The sequence below is a fragment of the Macrotis lagotis genome, chromosome X (assembly GCF_037893015.1).
Source record: "Macrotis lagotis isolate mMagLag1 chromosome X, bilby.v1.9.chrom.fasta, whole genome shotgun sequence".
NCBI lineage: Eukaryota > Metazoa > Chordata > Mammalia > Peramelemorphia > Peramelidae > Macrotis > Macrotis lagotis.
The window spans coordinates 44,458,341-44,480,992 of record NC_133666.1 but is presented as its reverse complement, the minus strand read 5'-3'; the positions used below and the strand labels follow the sequence as shown (position 1 = coordinate 44,480,992).

General features: G+C 37.3%; 1 protein-coding gene across 3 annotated transcripts in view; it reads right to left on the bottom strand.

The window, feature by feature from the left end:
- MTMR1 (myotubularin related protein 1) overlaps window positions 1–22,652 on the bottom strand; it is a 71,547-nt gene that overhangs the window by 31,775 nt on the left and 17,120 nt on the right. For all 3 annotated transcript variants that reach the window (XM_074200614.1, XM_074200616.1, XM_074200617.1), the window contains 7 exons: window positions 20,275–20,350; window positions 16,703–16,797; window positions 14,409–14,516; window positions 9,191–9,292; window positions 8,798–8,881; window positions 7,811–7,960; window positions 4,735–4,923 (listed from right to left, as the gene is read on the bottom strand). In XM_074200614.1, coding sequence (XP_074056715.1) covers window positions 4,735–4,923; window positions 7,811–7,960; window positions 8,798–8,881; window positions 9,191–9,292; window positions 14,409–14,516; window positions 16,703–16,797; window positions 20,275–20,320 — 774 coding nt within the window. In that variant the 5' untranslated portion in view covers window positions 20,321–20,350. The remainder of the gene's footprint in view (window positions 1–4,734; window positions 4,924–7,810; window positions 7,961–8,797; window positions 8,882–9,190; window positions 9,293–14,408; window positions 14,517–16,702; window positions 16,798–20,274; window positions 20,351–22,652) is intronic.

Sequence of the window (22,652 nt, the reverse complement as noted above, 5' to 3'; positions counted from 1 at the left end):
TAAATGAATAATTCCTGTCATTATCAAGTAGGAAGATACAGCATCCAAGGGTAATCTATGTTTAGAATACCAACTCACTCTAAAAAAAGTATGTCTTGAGGCGCAGCTGTGCCACAGCTGGAGAACATTCATATATAAGAGCTGGCAAAAGGAAAACAAATGGAAAGTGAAATAAATTTGTCCATGTTTCTATTATTTCTCTGTTTTTATGGTCACTGATAGTTGAACTACTGGATTTAAATCTCTAAATGTCAGTCTGCAATGTGCTACAGATGCAGAAGTTGAAATGGCACTTAAGATGACACATCAAAGAAATCACCATGAGAAATGCTACCATCTTGAAAGCAGCATGCAAAAATTTTGTAATCTATTACAGGGAAGGGAAGATAAGGAAAGAAAAAAAGAAATCATAAACTTTACTTTAAGGAACCTATTGGGTGCACCCTCCATCAAAGCAAACTACAAATCATCCAGACCAATTCAATTCTATGTGATTCAAAAATGTCCATTTCCTCCCAGAAATCCTCCATAAAGGGTTCAGCCAAGATGATGGGGTCCTGACTTGGTCTCCTCATATTATATGTACCAATTGTAATACAAAGTCTATCCATCTGGGTATACACCTCATTCATTTTTCCCATCATACATCATTTTGATATGATTAACACAGCTTCCTGCACAATTTATGATTGGTAATATGTTGCAAACTATTTATGACCACTCTTTAGGTGAGGTGCAATTTTTAATCTTCAGAATGTGCTATGTCATTATTCCCAAACAGAGAGCATTTTCTTTTGTCCACTCAATTGTGAACCCACTTATTTGTGCGTCTGTGCTATTTGCCCAAGATACAAATTTTGATGGACCAGTTCCATGGCTGGTCATTCATTCAATTACAGATCCCATTTTATCCACTTGTTTTTTCCTCTTTAGGTCATTAGCCTAAATTCCTCAATGATTATAGAACTCTCCCAGGTGGTTCTGTGTTGTCCTGGAGCAAGATGAAATCAGATCAAAGTCATTTTAAGGAGATCTGGAGGACCTCACCATCTAGAGCAGGACACTTAATCGTTCATTGAATATTCAGTGTTCATAGTATCACAGATTCCTTTAGACATCCGGTGAGTCTATGGACTGCTTCTCAGAATATTTTCTTTTATGTTTTTGCAAGGCAAACGGGGTTAAGTGGCTTGCCCAAGGCCATACAGCTAGGTAACTATGAAGTGTCTGAGGTAAGATTTGAACCCAGGTCCTCCTGACTCCAGGACCAGTGCTCTATCCACTGTGCCACCTAGCCACTCCAGAAGAATATTTTTAAATAACTGAAGGAAATGTTTAATATCAGTTAGATCTAAGTGAAAATTTATCATCTTTTTCCTCCATCCAGGTTCACATATTTCTCTGAAATTTGGACCTGTGATTTCACTGGTAAAGGGAAATGCCAACGAGGACAACCCCTCTACCATTGTAGGTTGGTACCAGTTCTACTATTCACAGGTATAGAGAACTGTCTGAGGCTTTAAGGAGTTGAGTGACTTTGCCCAAAGAAGGCCTTCATTAATATTTGTTTAATTGAATTGAATTTCTAAAATGCAGAAGTAGAATAGACAGACATGAAAAAGTTTAAGTGTGAACTACCTGGATTTGGAATCAGAAAACACATCTGCTAGTCTCAGCCTGGCCACTGAAAGAGAGTTTTTATCTCCTTGGGCCCTCTTCCTCAGCTATAAAGAGAGGATGGATTATAATAATGAACTACTTGCTTTAAAAGGATGTTATGAGAAATAGAAAGTCTCATATGTATAGGAGTTTAATTATTACTGTCTCAAGCCTAAGGAAAGAAGGACTGATTAAGTGCCTACTATGTGGCACTTCATCACATAAGCACTTAATCTCATTTGATTCTAATAACCACCATGGGAGGAAGATACTATGACTATCTCCACTTTTCAGCTGAGTAAACTGCGAGTAAGTTTCTGGGGTTCCATTTGAACTCCCATCCTCTTGCCTCCAGACACAGGTCTCCGTTCACTGTGTCACCTAATTTTTCTAGCAATCTGTCTTTATAACCTTGTCATACATTACTCACCCTCCCAGCTTCTCTCTGTCCCTCATACACAAACTATCATTCAAAGTTTTGTCTCTTGGCACTGGCTCTCTCCTCACTTCTGCCCCATAGAAATCCTTTCTTCACCATACAAGCATCACCTCAGTTCTACGTGAAACCTTTACTGTTTGCAATAGCTGGTATCTTCCTTCTCAAATTGCTTTTTATAGCACTATTACTTGTTTTATTCTCTTTACACTTGATCCTTATTTTATTCATTCATGTCCTGTCTCTTATTACAATGCAAGCTCCTTCGAGGAGGGATTGTGCCAATTGCAGTGCTGGCATCTAAAAATTGCTTGATGACTGATTGTTAGGTAGGCTCATACAGTTTTTCTGTGACATTGAATGAGGATCTTAATGTCCCCGTTCCTCAGTCTCCTCTTCCATATAATGGACCTGCTAGTACTTGTCCCAGAATTTTCTAGGACACTCCAAATGAATGAGAGTTTTTAACAGTTCATTCATTAATTTATTAATCAATCAATCAATCAATCAGCACTTATTAAGCCCATACTATATACTAAGTGCTAGAGATACAGAGAAATGCAAAAACACGGACCCTATTCTCATGGAGTTCACATTTTAATGGGGAAAAAACCAAATAAGTATATACATACAAGACAAATAAAGTGTAAATGAGAGTTAATGTTAGAGGGAAAGCACCAACATGACCAGGAAGACCCTCTGCAGAAAGAATGTTAGGGGTGGGTTTAACATCAGTCCAAGTTCACTGCTGGGACAAAATGGTGCACAAATAGGATGCTGAAAAACTAACAGAAGAGGCCTAAAGCCCTAACAAAGTAGTATTAGAAGTAGCACTCAGGTAGATAGAGTTCCCCTCAACTCCATATGAAAACAAGTTCTGTTAGCAGGTAAGGGTGGGTCTTCAGGGATTCACTAAGCCTGAAGGACACTGACTCGATGTGGACTGGACCTTGAAGGCCTTCAAGTAATTAGAAAGTTCAGTCAATCTGTCCAAAGGACACCAGGAAGCTTTCTTTTTTTCAACTGTTTAGAAACAACCTGTTGGAGTTCCATGCTATCTTGGGAATCCACAGGGTCTTCTGACTCAGCAAAGAGTTAATTCATTTTCTCTTGTCTTGGGGTACTTATTCATGAGGTGTCTGAACTGTTTTACTTGATCTCAAGTCCATATTTCTCTGTTAATTAATATCTCCTTGGTTGGTTTATCTGTTTCTGTTCAAGGTCTTAAAGTGAGTTTTCTTCCTCTTAAGGTTTTTAGTAACTTCAGTCTTTCCAGTTCTTTTCTTCTATTTTCCCCTTCTGATGGCACTTTCCCTGTGGACTAGATCTCTGAGGCAGCTTAGTTTCCTCCTTCAAATCCAGAATTCCCCAGCCTCAGTCTCTGGCCTAAGTGGCTTTTGAGGAGAACTGCCTGCAGCTGACATTCTAGCTCAAATTGAGTAGAGTGTCACCTAGGTAAAATAAGGAAGATGGGAATTCAGGGTGGCTATGGAAGAAAGGCTGGCATAAACAGCTAAATGCAAGGACCAAGAGACTCCAAATTCTAGCATAAGCTAGTGACAATGGGACCGAGAATCCTTATACTCATATACTTACGCTTACACATAGACTTAAGGGAAGATTAAGGGAAGCTTTTCTCCACTGCCCCCCCCAAAACAATCTCCACCTGCTTACTGATGTCTGAAATTCCTTTAATGAGACAAGTCTCACACAATTAGAGATGAAACACTTAAAATGAGATAATACATTGTCTGAAACTTATCCACAAGTTAAGCATAATCTAAATGAGAGGGATCAGATCCTTTCTTCATGGTGGGGTAAAGGGGAAGAGGCACGACCAAAGGAAAAAAGATAAGAGAAAGGAGAAACTGGGAAGGCAAAGACAAACTTCAATGACTACTTAAATTGAGAATCAGTTTCACTTAGCTTGGACTGTGTGCAGACAAAAAAGAAGTTCTACAAAGGGAAGACATGGCTAAGGATGCTGCCAACAATGTCTGGGATGACTTCTGAAAACTCTTTGTTTTTAATGCAGTAACTTTTTTAGAAAAGTATTTCATTCCCAGAGAATTCTAAGGTCATAGTATAAATGCAAGTTAAACCTTTAGAAAGGAAACTAGGAAAGTTAAAGTTGAATTTTTTTTTGAAATGCCATAGCCTCAAGTTCATTTCTTTTTTTTTTTTTTTAGGTTTTTGCAAGGTAAATGGGGTTAAGTGGCTTGCCCAAGGCCACACAGCTAGGTAATTATTAAGTGTCTGAGACCGGATTTGAACGTAGGCACTCTGGACTCCAAGGCCGGTGCTTTATCCACTAGGCCACCTAGCCACCCCCTCAAGTTCATTTCAATGAAATAATTATTTCACACTCCTTCTAGACAAATGACACAACAGATAAGATTTGTATCTATAGAACCACTTCCTCAAAGTTGTAAAGATGAAAAAAAAGCCTTATCCCCTAAGATTACAAGTCCACATCAGACATCAGAGTAAACACAGGGTTAAAATCTGCTGACTGCTCAGAGCCCTAAGGATGGCTCTACTCTTAAGTAAGAGTGAACTCAGTCATTTAAAATGCATATGTTATTCTAAAAGACTTACTTTGCAATTCCATGTCTTGAGTCACTATAATAATAACCTACCTTGTTAGTATCGGCAACACTGTTTTGTCTGGCATCAAAGATAATAAGTTTGTGTGACTGGGCATTAGCATCCATTATCGTTTGCAAGTATTTTTCGTCTTCTTTGCAGCGCTTATCATTTGGGCCCACAAGTGGCTGGCTGCAACGAGTAATTGTGGCCTGACTCTCCGGATGAATCCAGGACAAGACCTAGTTTGTAAAGGAAACATATCAGTATAAAGACCTATAGTAAAAGTTGTAGCTTACTCCCTCCCTTCCAGGGACTCTGCAATCCAGTGAAACTGGCCCCCTTGGTGCTCCCTTGCACAAGCTATTCCATTTCCAGTCTCTTCACTGTCGGGCCCCCATATCTGTAACTCCCTCCATCCTCAATTCTACCTCCTGGCTTCCCTGGCTATCTTTAAGTTTCAGCTAAACAGGTCTTTCCAAATTCTCTCTAATCTTATTGTTTGCCATCTGAGACTATCTTCAATCTATCACACGTGTGTGTATGTGTGTGTGTATTTGTGTAAAATATGAGGCAAAGTTCTCTGATAGGATGAGGGGAAAGGGAGTCCTTGATCACTTGTGGAGGGGTGAAGTGGAGACTGGGATAGTTCAGTTGATAAGGGAGGTGTACATAGATTGCCTAAGCAGCAGCAAGGGCCCAGGTGAGATTGCGTAGCATAAATTTGTAGTAAACTCAGTTACATTATCTACATTAAGCAGTACATGTATAGGAGTGAAGCTAGTTAATGTTAGGAATAATCTAGAGCAGAGGCTTGGCAGGGTGTAATTGGGGATGTGAAAAGAGGGTCAGGGATTCAAGAGGAGGCTAGTGTAAAGTTAAACTGAGGTAGAGATGGGCAAAACAAGACATAGAGATGAGGAAAAGAGAACAGATTGGAGGAGAGGTGGACTGAGAGAGAACTGAGGGGTCAAGGCAGTGGAGGTTACAATGTGGATTAAAGAAGGCAGAGAAGAGGTGGAAAGCCAATAGCTTGGGTTTAGATCAAATGGTAGGGATTTCAGAATTCCTGAACGTGGAGGTAAGTATGTTTGTGGGTGTTGGCAAGATCAAGAATAAGACCATCTATATGCCTCCGAGGTGGGGTGGAATAAGTTCAGGGATTGAGTGGTTAAAAGTGTTTAAGGGACATCAGTATGTATGCTGTTCCCCTATTACTGAGGGCAGAAATTGAGGAAGGAAGAAAATTTGTAAAGCAGGCATTACACTTGCTGAGATGGGAAGGCACATAACCTGGAGATCTGAGACAACAGTTCCCAGGATTTGGATGAGGTGGTAGAGAAGGATAACATGGATCTCAGAGGAGGAGAGATTACTGAACGGTGGAGAACTTGGAAGCAGCAAAGGGGAACAAGGAGTATACTAATTATTTTCCAACTTGACTAATGAGCTGAAGGAAATGAGAGAAGATATAGTCAGTAGTAGAAAGAGCGGCTGGGGGGCTGTGTCATGGGGGGGGGCAAAAGGCATGTGCCATTTCAGTGACAGCTAGAAGATGAAAGGACTGGGAGAGGAAAAGATTTAGAATGAAGGGAAGTTTGCTCTGGAATGGACATTCCCAGAGGGCACAGTGGAAAGGAGTTGGTAGGGATAAGAATAAGGAATCAAGAAAAAGAGGATGAAAAATCAGGTATGGATGATGGGATATGTAGGTTACGACTAGGTACAAGTCTGCTCTTCGAGGATACTGTAGTTTAGGAAGGAGGTAAGCACAATGTGAGATGGAAGGCGCATGGTCAAAAGGCAGGCCCCTTTCCACTCCTTTTTTCTCTTCAAAGAGTGAATTTTAGGCAGGAGACAAGTACAGCAGGAGATGTGCACCAACTCTGTAGCTGGACACAGAAGGTCTGAGGTCAAAGGGAAGGCTGTTCCTCTTTGTACCAAAGGATCTCCACATGTTGGGCAGATCAGAATGTAAGATGGTGCCAGGATATTGAAGGCCCAAAGTTAGAGGAATGTCTGTCTGGCTCCTCTTTTCACTCCTGGCTTCCTGCAAGCTCAAGTACAAACCCCACCTTGTACAGGAAGCCTTTCCTCTGTTGATTATCTCCAATTTACTCTGTTTTGGGGGGATCCCCAGCCCTTAGGCCAGGGTCTGGCACACAGTGTAGGTTCTAACTATATGCTTCTTGATTGAATATAAAAGGGATAAGAACCTGAGGCCCAAAGTGGTAAAGTAACTTACTCAAGGTCACCCACATAGCTACACTTTACTTTAAAAACTCCAACACTGTTCCTAAAGGTGAAGACGAAGTAAAAATCAATGTTACTTAAGTCTTAGAACTAAAATTCTGGAGTAGTTTGAAGCAGGTCAGGCTAGATGTTCTCTAAGAAAGCTCAAAAGGGCTCCAACAACTTCACTAAATCTCTATTACACTGGGATTTGATTATTTAATTAATTGATTAAAAAACGTCTTTTTTGTTTCTTTTCACTTCTAACTTAAATAATTTTCTTTTAAACACTAATTTATAGGATCAGATGGGGGCAAAGTGGAAAAAAATGCTTTGGCTCATTGTATCTACAACTTTTCCAAAAGTGTTGCTTTTTCCCTTTCCCTCTCCTAGGCAATGATTTATAACAATGTTCACGCCAAATTCTGAACACAGCAGGTCACTTGTGGCTGCTATTTTCTTAGTAAAAGTCTTCCTCTCCTGCAATTACATCGCATGCCTATGTTGCACTCTACTTAGTAGCTAAGAAAATCACCCTTTGAATATGAGACATGAAAAATTTTAACAAATTCACACTCACTCTTTCCTGCTACTTGTTCTTCTCCCTTTTTTAATTCTATTTTGAGAGTATGACCTTCTGAAAGCAATGCAAGTCACCCTCATACATATAGCTGCTACCAACCACCATAATGTTGCCTATTATAATTGTCATAGGAGAGCATAAAACAATGCTTAAAAAATAAGGCTATGCTATAATGAACTGAAGCTTATTTTTCAACTCTCTAATTTGCTCAACAAGTTGCCTATATCTACTCCTTTGATCATTCAACCATGACTGTTAATTTTCACAGGGAATACGTATTCATAAGTGGATAACCCGTGATGTTGACTACTTACCGGAACTCTGCCTTTTGCTCTAAATGCTGCCACTTTGGTGAGGTCATCATCTTTCACACTAGTTGGCACAACAATAATAGCAGGATATGTATCACAAAGCTCATAGCTACTATTTATTTTGGAGATTTTCCAGCTCTCGTTTGGTAAACCCTATGGTTATGAAGGATAAAAGCAAGAAGCATTCAAACCTTATTTGTCTCTTCTTCTCCTCAATGTAAACCTATTGACATCTTGCTTAATATCATTACTTTAAAGTTTAATACTATTAATAATTTTTATTTCATTTAATCCATTTTAAAACAATCCAAAATCTTAATTAAATGTAGGGATTTCTAAACCAAACAGAATTTTTAAATGATACCATAATTTACATTTCTTAGCATACAAAAAAAAAAGTATCAGTCAGCATATGATGGAATGAACAAAAGGTTGTGGGAATAAAATGTAATTGTTACTAAATATTTTGTGCATATCCACATATCCCTATAAAGAATAAACTTTTATTTTAGACAAAGGCACTTTATAAAGTCACTGTGAGAGGACAGATAGGTGGTACAGTGGATAGAGCACCGAAACTGGAGTCAGGAGCAGCTGAGTTCAGGGCCAGTGTCAGACATTTAATAATTGCTTAGCTGTGTGACCTTGGGCAAGTCACAACCCCATTGCCTTAAATAAAAATTTAAAAAAAAAGTCATTGTGAGGAAAGGGGGAGTGGACTGAATTATCTATGCTAAAATCCAAAAACCTCATTTAAGCTTTTAGTTTGGAACATCAGTTGTGAGCCCTTGAACTGAAAAAAAAAAGTACCTCACTCTATGGCAAAAGGACTAATTAATTAGGGAATAATAAAATATAGGTATAAAAAGGTAACGCTAGAAACTAGATTATCTAAAACTGAATATTCGTAATTCTGAATACAAGTGATAATACCTTATAAAATATTTCTCTTAAAAAATATAAGCATTTTCACTTAAAAAAAATTATTACCTGTCTCTTATATTCGGATACAGGATCATAAACTTTCCAACCGTTAGATGGAAACTTTTCTTTATAGCTGAATGCAAATAAAGCCTGAATAAAAAAAAAAACCACAAATTTTTTTCCCATTTTGCTAAACATACAATCTTAAAAGTTCTCACTGTGATAAAAGCTGCATTTACTAAAATTCCAAATTTAAATCTATAGGTTGACAGTTAATTGGTAACCTTACTCAAATAATTCAGTACTGATATATTTTGACATTCCAAGAGAAGAGACAATTGCCCTTATTATGTGAAAAAAGTAAAGGAAAAAGCAAAAATAAGACTAAAGGATTATACAATATTGGATTCAGACATCCCACCAAAAAAAAGATAAAAATGCTAACTTAGATACACTTACTTGTCCATTGGACAGAGGAAAGGCATATCTGTTGAGGTTTTCAAATATCCCCAGCTTACTCTGCTCTTCTTGTTTATAGGCAAGTCGCAAGTTTCTCATGTCCTAGTAATCAACCAAATGCATACTTCATTAGATAAATATAAAAAGAGTAGTTACAAATATTTCTCAAACTAACATCTGATACTAAAAAGCATTTTCTACTTAAATTCAAGAAAGGAAAGTTACAAGTATAGTTTAATGACAACTCAGTTGCTAAGATATCAATCAAAAATTGTAAAATATTTTTAACTTTGGGATTTTTAAGAGATACCTTATCAAACCTTCAAAAAATGCTTCTTTTTGATGAAGTATTGTCTTGCAAATAAAAATCCTTCCTTTATCCCACACGACACACAGACTCTGTGATCCAATGCCAATTGTCTCCTTGCTGTTTCTCACATAGTCTTCCATCTCTTGATTATGTACCAGTTCACAGGTCCTCAATCATGTCCAGACAGTCCTACCTTCCACACCTCCTCCTCTTGGCTTTCTTTGTCTCCTTCAAGTCTCAACTCAAATCTCACCTTCTTCTAAAAGGCTTTCCCAAGATTGGAGTCAAGATGGTGGAGAGAAGGAAGGAACTTCCTTAAACTCTCCCAGGCTTCCCCCACAAAACAACATTAATCAAGACTCTAAAGTGGATTCTGGAGCAACAGAAGCCACAAAGGAACCAAGTGGAGCATTTTTCAGCAAGGTCTGTCTCAGATGGAGGGGGAGTATGACCAGGAGCAGGGAGCAGAGCCCAGGGCAGGGAGCTGAAACCAGCACAGGTGGTATGCAGGGGAGCCAGCCAGAACTTCTCAGCTACAGAGGAGGCCCCTGGGATCCCAGCTCAACAGATCAACATCATAGCTAGTCAGTTGGGAAGGCTCCAATACGGTACCCCAGACCCCCCCATTCAGCTGGCATGACTGGGCTGGATGGCAAACTCAACACAGAAGGTCTGCAAGGGGACCTCTCCCCAACACAAGAAGCTTAGGAGGATGCTCAGGAATAAAAGTCAAAATGATTAAGAAAAGTCAGAGAAAAGCCAGGACTATAGAAAGTCACCTTGAAGATAAGGATAAGCACAAGACTATCTCAGAAGAGGATAACAGAAAAAGTACTACATGTGAAACTGCAGAGGAGAATATGAATTGAACTCCAGCCCAAAGAGACTCTTGGAAGAGCTCATAAAGGATTTTAAAATCAAGTAGAAAAACTGGAAAAAGAAATCCTTTAAAAATACAATTGGGCATGAGTAAGATGAACAGAACCAGAAGAACACTGTACACCTTAACAGCAACATGGGGGTGATGGTCAACCTTAATGGACTTACTCATTCCATCAGTGCAACAATCAAGCACAATTCTGGAATATCTGTGATGGAGAATACCATCTGTATCCAGAGAAAGAATTGTGGAGTTTAAACAAAGACCAAAGATGATTACCTTTAATTAAAAAAACCCGTTATCTTATTATGTAATCTTGCTGTCTCTTATACTTTATTTTTCTTCCTTAAGGATATGATTTCTCTCTCATCACATTCAAATTAGATCTATGTATACCATGGAAACAATGTAAAGACTAACAGACTGCCTTCTGTGGGGGGTGGGAAGCAAGATTAGGGGAAAAATTGTAAAATTCAAAATAAATAAAATCTTAAAAAAATACAACTGGGCAAATGCAAAAAGAAAATAAATAACAATATAATTGAGCAAATCCTTTAAGGATAGAATTGATCAAATGGAAAAGGAGGTGCAAAAGCTAACTGAAGAAAATAATTCCTTGAAGAATAGACTTGGGCAAAGGGAGGATAATAATTCTATGAGACATCAAGAATTAGTCAAACAAAAAAATAAAAAAAAATTAGAAAACGTAAAATACCACAATATATAGTTTATAACACATTTGAGGGGGCAGCTAAGTAGCCTGCTGGATACAAAGCACTAGCCCTGGAGTCAGGAGGATCTAAGTTCAAATCCTACCTCAGACACTTAATAATTACCCAGCTGTGTGACCTTGGGCAAGTCACTTAACCCCCTTGCCTTACAAAAATCAAAACCAAGAAACACATTTGAAGCTGAGAGATATACACAGAGCAAAGGTAAAAGGCCAGAGCAGAATATATTATAATTCAGCTGAAATGAAAAAAGCAGGGGAAGCAATCCTTATCTCAGACAAAGCAAATGCAAAAATAGATCTCATTAAAAGGGATAAGGAAGGGAACTATATCCTTCTAAAAGGTAATATAAACAATGAAGCAGTTTCTTTTTAAAAAAATTTTTTTTCTTTAATTTATTTACACATTTCTAAAATATTCTTGTTTAAGAGTAAACATAATAACCCCTCCCCCACAAAAATATAAAACCTCATGAGAAATAAAGTAAAAGAAAGAAAAAAAATGTGTTTCAGTCTGTGTTCTGATACCATCAGCTCTGTCTTGGGTAGATCACTTTCTTTATCATAACTCCATTACTTGCATATTTTTCCACAGTTGCTGTTGCTGATTATAATTCCCTCCATCCATTCCTCCCCACTACCAACTATTATATTTTCTCTCCTTTCACTCTGTCCCTCTTCAGAAATGTGCTGTGGGGCAGCCCAGTGGCACAGTGGACAGAGCACTGGCCCTGGGGCCAAGAGACCCCAAGCCCACATCCTACCCCAGAGACCCAGCAACCACTCAGTCCCATGGTCCCGGACAGACCACCCAATCCCAGCACCTTGCAAAAAGTAAAAAAGAAAATGTGTTATATCTGACTATCTATGATCTACCCTCTCCTCTATTATCCACATCATCCCCTCCCCCTTTTTCTTCTAGATGTCTATACCCTATTGTGCTGTTTCCTCTGAGTCATTTCCGATGAGAATGAAGGTTCCCTCATTCCCTCTCGCCTTCCCCTCTTCCAAATCATTGCAGAAGTTACATGAAATATCTTAGCCTATTCTACCTCTCCTTTCTCTTTCTCCCAGTACATTTCCCTTTCACCCATTGACTCCATTTTTACAATATATTATATCTTCAAATTCAGCTCTCTCCTGTGTTTCATCTATAAAAGCTCCTTCTCCCTGCTCTATTAAATGAGAAGGTTCATGAGTATTATCAGTATCATCTTTCCATGCAGGAATACATGCAGTTTATCATCATCAAGTCCTTCATAATTTACTCTTCTTGTCCACTCTCTGTGCTTCACCTGAGTCCACTTGAAGGTCAAACTTTCTGTTCAGCTCCGGTTGTTTCAACAGGAACATTTGAAATTCCTCTGTTTCACTAAAAGTCCATGTTCTGTTTTGCTGGGTAGTTGATTCTCGGTCGCATTCCAAGCTCTTTTGTCTTCCAGAATATTATATTCCAAGCCCTACGACCCCTTAATGTAGTTGCTAAGTCCTGTGTGATCCTGACTGCAGATGCACAATATGTGAATTGTGTCCTTCTGGCTGCTTGTAATATATTCTCTTTGATTTGGGAGTTCTGGAACTTGGCTATAATATTCTTGGGGTTTTTTTTTTTGGATCTCTTTCTGGGGGAGATTAGTTGATTCTCTTAATTTCTATTTTGCCCTCTGTTTTTAAGATAGCAGGGTAATTTTCCTGTAGAAATTCTTTTTTTTTCTTTTAGTTTTTGCAAGGCAGTGGGGTTAAGTGGCTTACTCAAGGCCACACAGCTAGGTAATTATTAAGTGTCTGAGGCCGGATTTGAACTCAGGTAAGTCCTAACTCCAGGGCTGGTGCTCTATCCACTGTGCCACCTAGCCACCCCTAGAAATGCTTTAAAAATGAGGTAAAAAAAAACACAAAAAAAATAAAAATAAAAATAAAAATAAATGAGGTCAAGGCTCATTTCCTCATCATGACTTTCAGGTAGCCCAGTAATTTAAAAATTATCATTCCTGGATCTGTTCTCCAGATCAATTATTTTTTTCAATGAGATATTTCACATTTTCTTCTAATTTTTCATTCTTTTGGTGTTGAATTATTGTGTCTTGATTTCTCGCAAAGTCATCAGCTTCCTTTAGCTACATTCTACATCTGAAGGATTTGTTTTCCTCTTGAGTTTTCCTATCACCTTTTCCATCTGGCCAATTCTGTTTTTTAAAGTATTCCTCTCCTCAATAACTTTTTGAACTGTTTTATACATTTTACTTATACTGGTTTTTAACATGTTATTTCTTCAGCATTTTTGGGATCTCCTTGACTAAGCTGTTGACTTAGTTTTCATGTTTTTCCGACATCTCTCATTTCTTTTCACAATTTTTCTCCTATCTCCCTTACTTCATTTTCAAAATCTTTTTTGAACTTTTGTCATAGCCTGAGCCCAACTTCTATATTTCTTAGAGTCTTTAGATGCAGAAGCTTGGAATTGCTCATCTTCTGATTATGTGGTTTGGTCTTCCATGGGACCAAAGTAATTGGCTCTAGTCAGGTTCCTTTTTTTTTCTGTTTACTTATTTCCCCAGCCTGTGCCTGTTTTTGGGATATTTCCTGAGCTTTTGAGAATAGTTGGGACACCCCCTCCCCTGCCCCCACAAGGACCTCAGTGTGTGAGGAGGCTGTGACTGCTCTCCTGGTCTGTGGAGAAAATTGAATGGAGATAAAAAGAAATACACCTTTCCCAGTGGTACATGGAACCTACACAAAAACTGACCATGTTTTAGGGCATAAACACCTCACAATCAAATGTAGAAAGCCAGAAATATTAAATGCATCATTTTCAGTTCATGACACAATAAAAACCACATGTAATAAAGGGTGATGGAAAAATAAGACTAAAAATTAATTGGAAATTAAATAGCCTAATCTTAAAGAATGAGTTGATCAAACAAGCAATCATAGAAACAATTTTCATCCAAGACAATGACAATAATGAAGACAGTTAGATGCTTCATAAATGCTATTGGACTGATCTCATCATTCTAGAGAAAAAAAAATCTCATCTGCATACTCCTTTATTTCTTCAGGCCTCATCTACATGTTTTTGGGTCTTAGGATATAGGACAATATTAATTTGTAAGGTTGTAATGCCTCTGCTAAAAAATAAAAAGGCTTATGTGAATGTGTTATTGTAAAAGTATGAATTGTGGAACAATTTTAGGAATGTCATTTATCACTTGTAAATAAAAACCACTAGGATCTTTCACCTTCCCAGGACAATAAAAAAAAAAGGCTTCATTGCATTAATATTTCATCAAATTCATACCTTGCAAACAATCTCTATGCCACAAGAGTTATCTCCATGACTCTGCACTCCAATCTTTTCAACTCTGCTTATCACTCCAAGGGGAACATCAAGGATAAAATGTGGATCCTAAAGTTTCCAAATTAAGACAAATGCATTTCAATGTCAGTCAACAGGTAGAATTTTCCACTTAAGATTTCCACTGAAAGATGTTTTTACTCTTATTTCTCTTTGACTTAGGAAGCTATAACTTATTAAGCATACCAAGACAATCCATTTCTCCCCACTAGTCAATTTTAGTGGAAATTCCAACAATTGCAATGAAAGAATAAAATGAGAAGGATTAACATTGGAAATAAAATAGAGCATCATATAAGTCTAAAAAAAAATCTTACCTCTACTAAAAAAACTGTCAACAATAAACAAGTCCAGCAAAGTCTCAAAATAGATTACTTCAAAGAAATTTATTTGTAAGCTTACATACTAGCAATAAAGATCAAGTAATCTTCATAAAAATAAATTCTATTTAACAATAAAAATGATCAAATATTTGAAAACCTAACTACAAAAATTCAGGACCTTTAGGAGACCAAACTATAATGAACAAAATAAGATACTAAAATAATGAGAGAATCATTGATGGGTCAGAACAAGCAATTCAGATCTGTGACCTCATCAATTTGAGAGTTCCAACAACACATCCATTCCTAGATCAGAATAATCTAACAAAATTGTCCATATTCCTCAAATTATTTGAATATTTAATTCAATACCAACCAAAATATCAAGTAGTTTTAAAAGTATCAGATAAAAAGAAATCTATTAATAAAACAGAATCAGACAACAAACCAAAAGCACACAAAAGACTGTACAAAAAGAAAAACCTGTTACACTGGAAAACCTATAATAAATTGGAGGTAAAAGGATTTAGATCCACCTCACATCTCACTGAATTCTAGATGGATGACAAACATGGAAACAATTTTTATAAAAAAGATGGAAGAAATTGGAATAATGTACTTGTCTCAACTGAAAAGGGGTTATGACTTTTATTTCCTAGTCGACAAATAGAAGCAATTATGAGGGACAGATAAATATGTTTACCACTAAACTAAACTAAAATAGTTTCACATATCAATAAATGATATAGTTGAAAGGAAAAATTACAGATTAGAAAAAATATTTGTGACAAACATGACAGATAAAACTATCAATCAATAAAAGGAAGTGTTAAAAATTTACATAGTGACTTTCAGGTCACAGTGTATATAGTCAAAAGATATGAACAATATTCTAAGGAGGAAACACTAATTCCTAATAATCACTTGAAAAAATAAATTAAAATCCAAAGAGATACAAATTATAACTTCTGCATTCTCTGTATCCATCAAATTGACAAAAAAACTTTAAATAAAAATTGAATTTTAGCACACTGGTGGAGAAACAGGCTCATGTACCCTTTTATGACACAATTACAAACTTGTATATTTTCTTTCGAAGAACAATATGGCAACACAAAGCATAAAAATAACCATACCATCTGAGGATATAAGCCCTGTTACTGAGGAGGCTGAAATAAATAGATATATTTCCTTGAGCTTCTGTAGTTCTGAACTGTGGTGAGCTAAACAGATCAGGTGGTGAGCCCCTGGGTGAGGTACAGAGATGGACCAGCTTGCTGAAAGAGGGTAACTGGCCCAGCTCAGAGATGGAGCAGGTTAAATTCCCATGTCAATCAGTTGTCAAACTGGGCCTGTGACTTGCCAATGCATTTCTGACCTTGATGAGATACTGAGACTCAGTTACAAATAAAGAATCAACAATAATCATAACCTTTTCCCAATATTCCATGGTTGGAAATATATCCTAAAAATGTTGTTGAAAAAAAGTTATCTATTCCAAGATTTTCATGTGAGCATTATTTATTATGTAATACTAGGCAAATTTTTTTTGGCAGCAACCTACATATCCAATAAGAGGAAAATCATTAAATAAACTGGGGTTTATTACTTAATGACAGAAATCTAATGCAAGTAACCTTAAGAAGTATAAGAAATATAAAGAAGTCTGGAAACTGAAAAAAGTTGAGCTAAACAATTATACTCCATGATCAAGGAAAAATGAAGATGAAAGAATGGAAAAATACCCTAATGGAGGCTCTGGGGGAGTGACTGAGAAGTTATATTTTATACACTCAAATTAACTTATAGAAGTATAAATATGGATTAAGTTTATAATAATTTAGAAAACAGTATTACTTCCCCTTTCTAGAATCTAAAATTTGAAGGTTAATTTAAACATTTCTTAAAACTTACCCTCTCTACATTTTTGAAAAACATCTTGAAATCAGTCACAGTCAGTGTTCCACTAACAGCTCCCATAAATGGACAGATATACATGACATCCTTAACTGAAAGGGAAAAAAAAAATTAAGATAGCATCTCTTCCCAAAAGGCAACAAAAATGTGCATATCCTTTGATCCAGCAATACCACTACTGGGTCTATACCCTGAAGAGATGATGAAAAAGGGTAAAAACATCACTTGTACAAAAATATTCATAGCAGCCCTGTTTGTGGTGGCAAAGAATTGGAAAACAAGTAAATGTCCTTCAATTGGGGAATGGCTTAGCAAACTGTGGCATTTGTATGTCATGGAACACTATTGTTCTATTAGAAACCAGGAGGGATGAGAATTCAGGGAAGCCTGGAGGGATTTTCAACGAACTGATGTTGAGTGAGATGAGCAGAACAAGAAAAAACACTGTACATCCTAACAGCGACATGGGGGTGATAATCAACCTTGATGGACTCGCTCATTCATCAGTGCAGCAATCAGGGACAATTTGGGGCTATCTGTAATGAAGAATACCATCCGTATCCAGAGAAAGAACTGGAGTTTAAATGAAGACCAAGAACTATTACCTTTAATTTAGAAAAAAAAAAAAACCACCTGATATCTTATTGTCTGATCCTGCTATCTCTTTTACTTTATGTTTCTTCCTTAAGGATATGATTTCTCTCTCATCACATTCAATTTGGATCAATGTATACCATGGAAACAATGTAAGGACTGGCAAATTGCCTTCTGTGGGGAGGGAAGTAAGATTGGGGGAAAATTGTAAAACTTAAATAAAATCTTTAAGTACAAAAAAAAGATAGCATCTCTTGGTGAAGACATTTATGCATCAATGAATTTTACCATCCTGAGAAACAAAATAAATACTTATGTTTCAATTTTATTTTTAAAAATTTTTTGGGGGGAGGAGGGGCTTGGTTTCAATTTTATGAAAATGTATACTTCTATACCATTAAGAGAAATAATGGAAATAGAACAGCTCCCATAAATGGACAGCTATACATGACATCCTTAATTGAAAGAAAAAAACTTAAAATAGCATCTCTTAGTGAAGACATTTATGCTTCAATAAATTTTACCATCCAGAAAAACAAAACAAATACTTATGGTTTCAATTTTATTTTTTAAATTTTTTTGGGGAGGGAGGAGGGATTTGGTTTTAGTTTTATGAAAATGTATACTTCTACACTGTTATGAGAAATAATGGAAATAGATGCCTCATGATGTAAATGTTGAGGCATATACTTCAACAATGGAAATCTTTCAATGATGGCTTGTAAAAAAAGTTTCAAGTTGGAGTAAATGACCATGGAGGTCAACTTCAGTTCTGGCATTCTGTGACTTCCACATCACTTATGTCATACAGCCTATTTTATTTAGTGAGTTTCACACAGCACTAAGTCCAATTCAAATGCCTTATTGAAATATGGGGTGACCCTGATTTCTTGAAAGCAATACCAGTGAACAGGGTCTAGTGTATTGGAAAGTCAGATTATGACTGCCTCCTTAAGACCAACCTAAGTAAGGTTCAACACCAGTAGCCTGGTCAGTTGGTGCTGAATAATCTGGTTGGCAACAAAGCAACAAAGAAAATGGGCCTCAGTTCCAGGAGGCTTCTTTCTGTGAAGTAGAAGGCAGTGTCAGAAAAGGGGGAAGAGGGTGCTAAGAATCTCACTACTTGAGACTGCATTCAACCCAAACCTCTCTCTCTCCCCAAAATTAATCATGGTTCTTAACTGCCCAATCTCTTCTCAGTCCTCAACCTCCTTGACCTTTCTGTTGTACTTGATGCAATCATTCCTCTTTACCCTCTTAGGTTTTATGACACTGATTTCTACAGGTTCTTCTCCTATTTATCTGACCACTCCTGAGGTTGTTCTGCTGGGTCTTAATCCAGGACATTCCTGCTAACTATGAATATCCTACAGAACTCTGCCCTGGGCCCTCTTCTTTCCTCCTCCTTTACCATTTCACTTGGTTATCTCATCAACCTCCACAAATTCAATTATCATCTATGTTAATAGTTCCCCAATCTACTTATCCATTTTTTTTACTTATCCATTTTTAAATCTCCAAATGTCTATTAGGCATATCAAACTAGATGTACCATAGACATCTTAAGTTCAACATATACAAAACTGAATTCTTTCCTCCTAAGCCTTCCTCCTGCCTTGCAAACATTCATATTTCTATTGAGGGCACTATTCTCTTAGTTTTCTAGGCTTACAGCCTTGGTGTCATCCTAGACTTCTCATATTCTCATCCCTATAAATCTATTGCCAAATCTTATTGATTTTACCTTTGTAACAACTCTCAAAAAAGTCCCCTTCTTTCCTCTGATACTGACACCATCTTGTTGCAGGCCCCATCTTTTCACTCCTTGACTACTACAATAACCTACAGATAGGTCTTCCTGCCAAAAGGCTCTCCACACTCCAATCCATGCTCTATTTGGCTGCCAAAGTAATGTTCCTAGAGATCTGATCATGTCATCCTACTCAATAAACTTCGATGGTTCTAGGATCAAATATGAAAGCCTGTGAAGCATTCACAGCATTTAACCGCCCCCCCCTTTCTATTCTTCCTACACTTTTCCACGTCCCTATGTATTCTAAAAGCCACTGACACTGGCCTCCTTGAAGTTCCTCAAACGAGACCCTCCATCTCTCAGCTCCAGGCATTCTCACCCCATCCCTGCACAGAATGCTCTTGCTTCTCATCTCCATCGCCTGGCTTTCTTCATGCCTAGTTGAATTCCCTCCTTGTACAGAAAACTTTTCCCAAACTTTCTTAATTCTCATGCTTTCCCTCTGATGTAGAGCGTGTCCATGCTGCTTGCAGTTTGACTCCCCTACTAGACTTCGAGCTCCCTGTCTTCTCAGCCCTATTGGCACACACTATTTGTTTTTGTTTTTGCAAGGCAGTGGAGTTAAATAACTTGCCAAAGGTCACATAGCTAGGTAATTATTAAGTGTCTGAGACTGGATTTGAACTCATGCTCTCCTGACTCCAGGGCCAATGCTCTATCCACTGTAGCACCTAGCTACCCCCACAGTAGATACTTAAGAGATGTTTACTGAATGTCTTCATGAATAAAAGAGTAATTCCATAGGCTCTTATATCTAGAGCTGGAAAAGACCCTAAAGGTCATTGAATCTAATTCTCTTATTTATAGCTGAGTAAACTGAGGCACAGGGTTCTAATAAGGGGAGAAGAGGGAGCTCATGGTCTCCACTTTTCTCAGTAAAGCCCAAGGCGGAGATGCTTAGGTATAAGAGTAGGAGGTGAATATGGAATGGGAGGCTTGAGGAAAGAAGAGACATCATTAAAGACTAGGGTAACAATGTCACAATTATAACACTAACACTAATTTACTTCACCTTATAAAACACATAATGAAATGAGCCTGTGTGTTCTTCAACACCATCTCACAAAACAGCATCATCCATGCACGCTGGTAAAATGGCACTTCATTTTCTGGCTATCTGTGACCAGGTATGCTAATGAACTGCAATAAATGCTATACTTACCAATAGCTTTGATTGATTCTCCTGGAAAAAGTGGCGCCTCTTCCATTTGGGCGAGCTTGTTTCCATCTCTCAGAGCCTAACAAGGGCAAAAAAGAAAAGGATTAAATCTTATTTTCCCTAGCCTGTACAGGAGGGCTATATTTTGCTGAGAGCACACAGAAGCAGAACAGTGTTCATCCCATTTGTCAAAGCACAGTACACAGGACATTACACAGGCTATTTCAATAAGACATTACAATATGTTGACACTTCACAGTTACAAATTACAAAACCAGGAACAGTTTGAAAAGACAAGCAGACATGAATGACAAATAGGGATAGGGAGTGGACTTGTAATTTCATTAGCATAGGTAGTTCCCAAGTGAGGAAACTCCCTCAACCAATGAAAGCTGGCATCTCCTCTGCATCTTTAGCTGAGCACTCAAAGATAAATAACTTACTCAGGGTCACACTGTGTGTGAGTATATGTGTGTGTGTGCATACATATGTGTATGTATGTTGTTTCAAAGGCAGGACTTGAACCCAGCTCTTCCTTGCTTCAAGGTTGGATCTCTAATCAACTATGACAAACTGCTTGTGATAAACAAGACAGTCAACAAAGTTATCTGCAAAATTTGTCAGGGCAGAAATAAAAAATTGATCTATTTTTCTGAAACATTAAATGGGAAATTTAAAATAATTGGCCAGTCAAAATATAAACTTGATGGTGTTTCCAAGTAGCTCATAAATATTTTAACAAATTTCATTAGAATTCCATTTTTAAACCCACCTAAACTATTTCTTACTCTCCATGGTAGTTCCCTTCCAAACACACACAAAAAAGGGAAGAAATGCCAACCTCAAATCCAACTCCATGCTCAACAGTCAACAGAAATGTTTCTGTGCCGCAAAGGTAAATTTAAAGACAGGCCTTCTAACAAAATCTACAGCTTAGAAAGACTCTTGTTTTTCAACTACCTAAGTTTAGTACATTCCGAATTTTCCTTCAGTCTTCTTTTTACTTTCCCCCTCAATGGGAATTCTTTTTTCCCCCAAAAAGAATACTTAGGAATGCTTAGGCAACAATTCATAGAACCCATTTTCCTTTCAATTTACTGTCAGATGACATAAAAGGCACAATTCAAAAACATGAAACAAAATTTAAGTATGGTGAAAGGAGCTCATATGAACACTTTTCTATATGTCAGTTTTCCAGAACACCAACAGATAGATACCCAGTTTCCCTCCAGACAAATGTGCTAATAAAATTTTGATTTCAGTAACTGACATCATGAACTGGCAATTGATTTTGTGCCCCAGGAACACAGAAAATTATTTTAATCAAATATTTAATTTTAAATTACTTTGAAAAATTTCCATTATTAAAATTAAGTTACTTGATATTACTTGTCAACTGTATTAAGAATAAATGTGTAGCTATTGTTCAAATATACTTATTTAAGTATATTTGAGTACTGCTTATAGAGCAAAAGTGAGCTGTTTTTAGCTCTATTGGACTATAACTTTTCTGGGAACTATGAATAACTTTTGCGCTTGAACCACATATTAAGTCACATCAAAATTTGACAGGACAAATGCTTACAAGTCATTTCTCTACATAAAAGGACAACATGAAGATATACAATAGATGGGAAAGGATGGTGATCGGGGGCAATTATGAGAATTCACTACATTCTCTAAGAAATTGCCCTAGAGACACAGGTTGGGCACTCATATACAAGGTAGGATTTTCTACAAGATACTACATACAAATTAGTTAGAAAAGTATATACACAGCTATTTGGGACACTTCAGACAAGAATGTGACTTTGTGAGACAAATGGCAAGGCAAACATCCCATTACTAGTAAGTGAGCTAGGATGTACTTTTAAAATAATGAAAAAATGTTCAATGAGATAATGACAATGCTTCAATATACTGCCAATAAAAGGTTTGTTTTAAATATCAAGTTTAACTTTAGGATGTAATTAAAGAGCAATAAGAAAATTGAAGTTTTAGTACACACTCAAGAGGTGATTATAAACAAAACTTACACTTACTAAGTACAGTGGAACCCCTTTAGAAAACTTATGCCAGATGTTCTATGAGGCTTTTTACTATGTGAATCAACTATTTCTCTGGTTCAGTGGACATGATCTACCTTGGGGTGGCCCCAAATCCATGTGCTCTCTATCGTTTATCATGGTCAGAAAAATTGGGTTTCTAGGTTAGCCAAGTACTTTGTCCCAACTTGCCAGGCACGTTTTCCCTTCTTTTTGTCCCTGCCGATTACCTGGAATTTTTCTGTATAGCCAAATCCCACCTGCTATCCAAAGTCAAGCATAAGCTCTACCTCCTACATGAAGTCTTGTCTGATTAGCACAACTTTCATTGGTCTA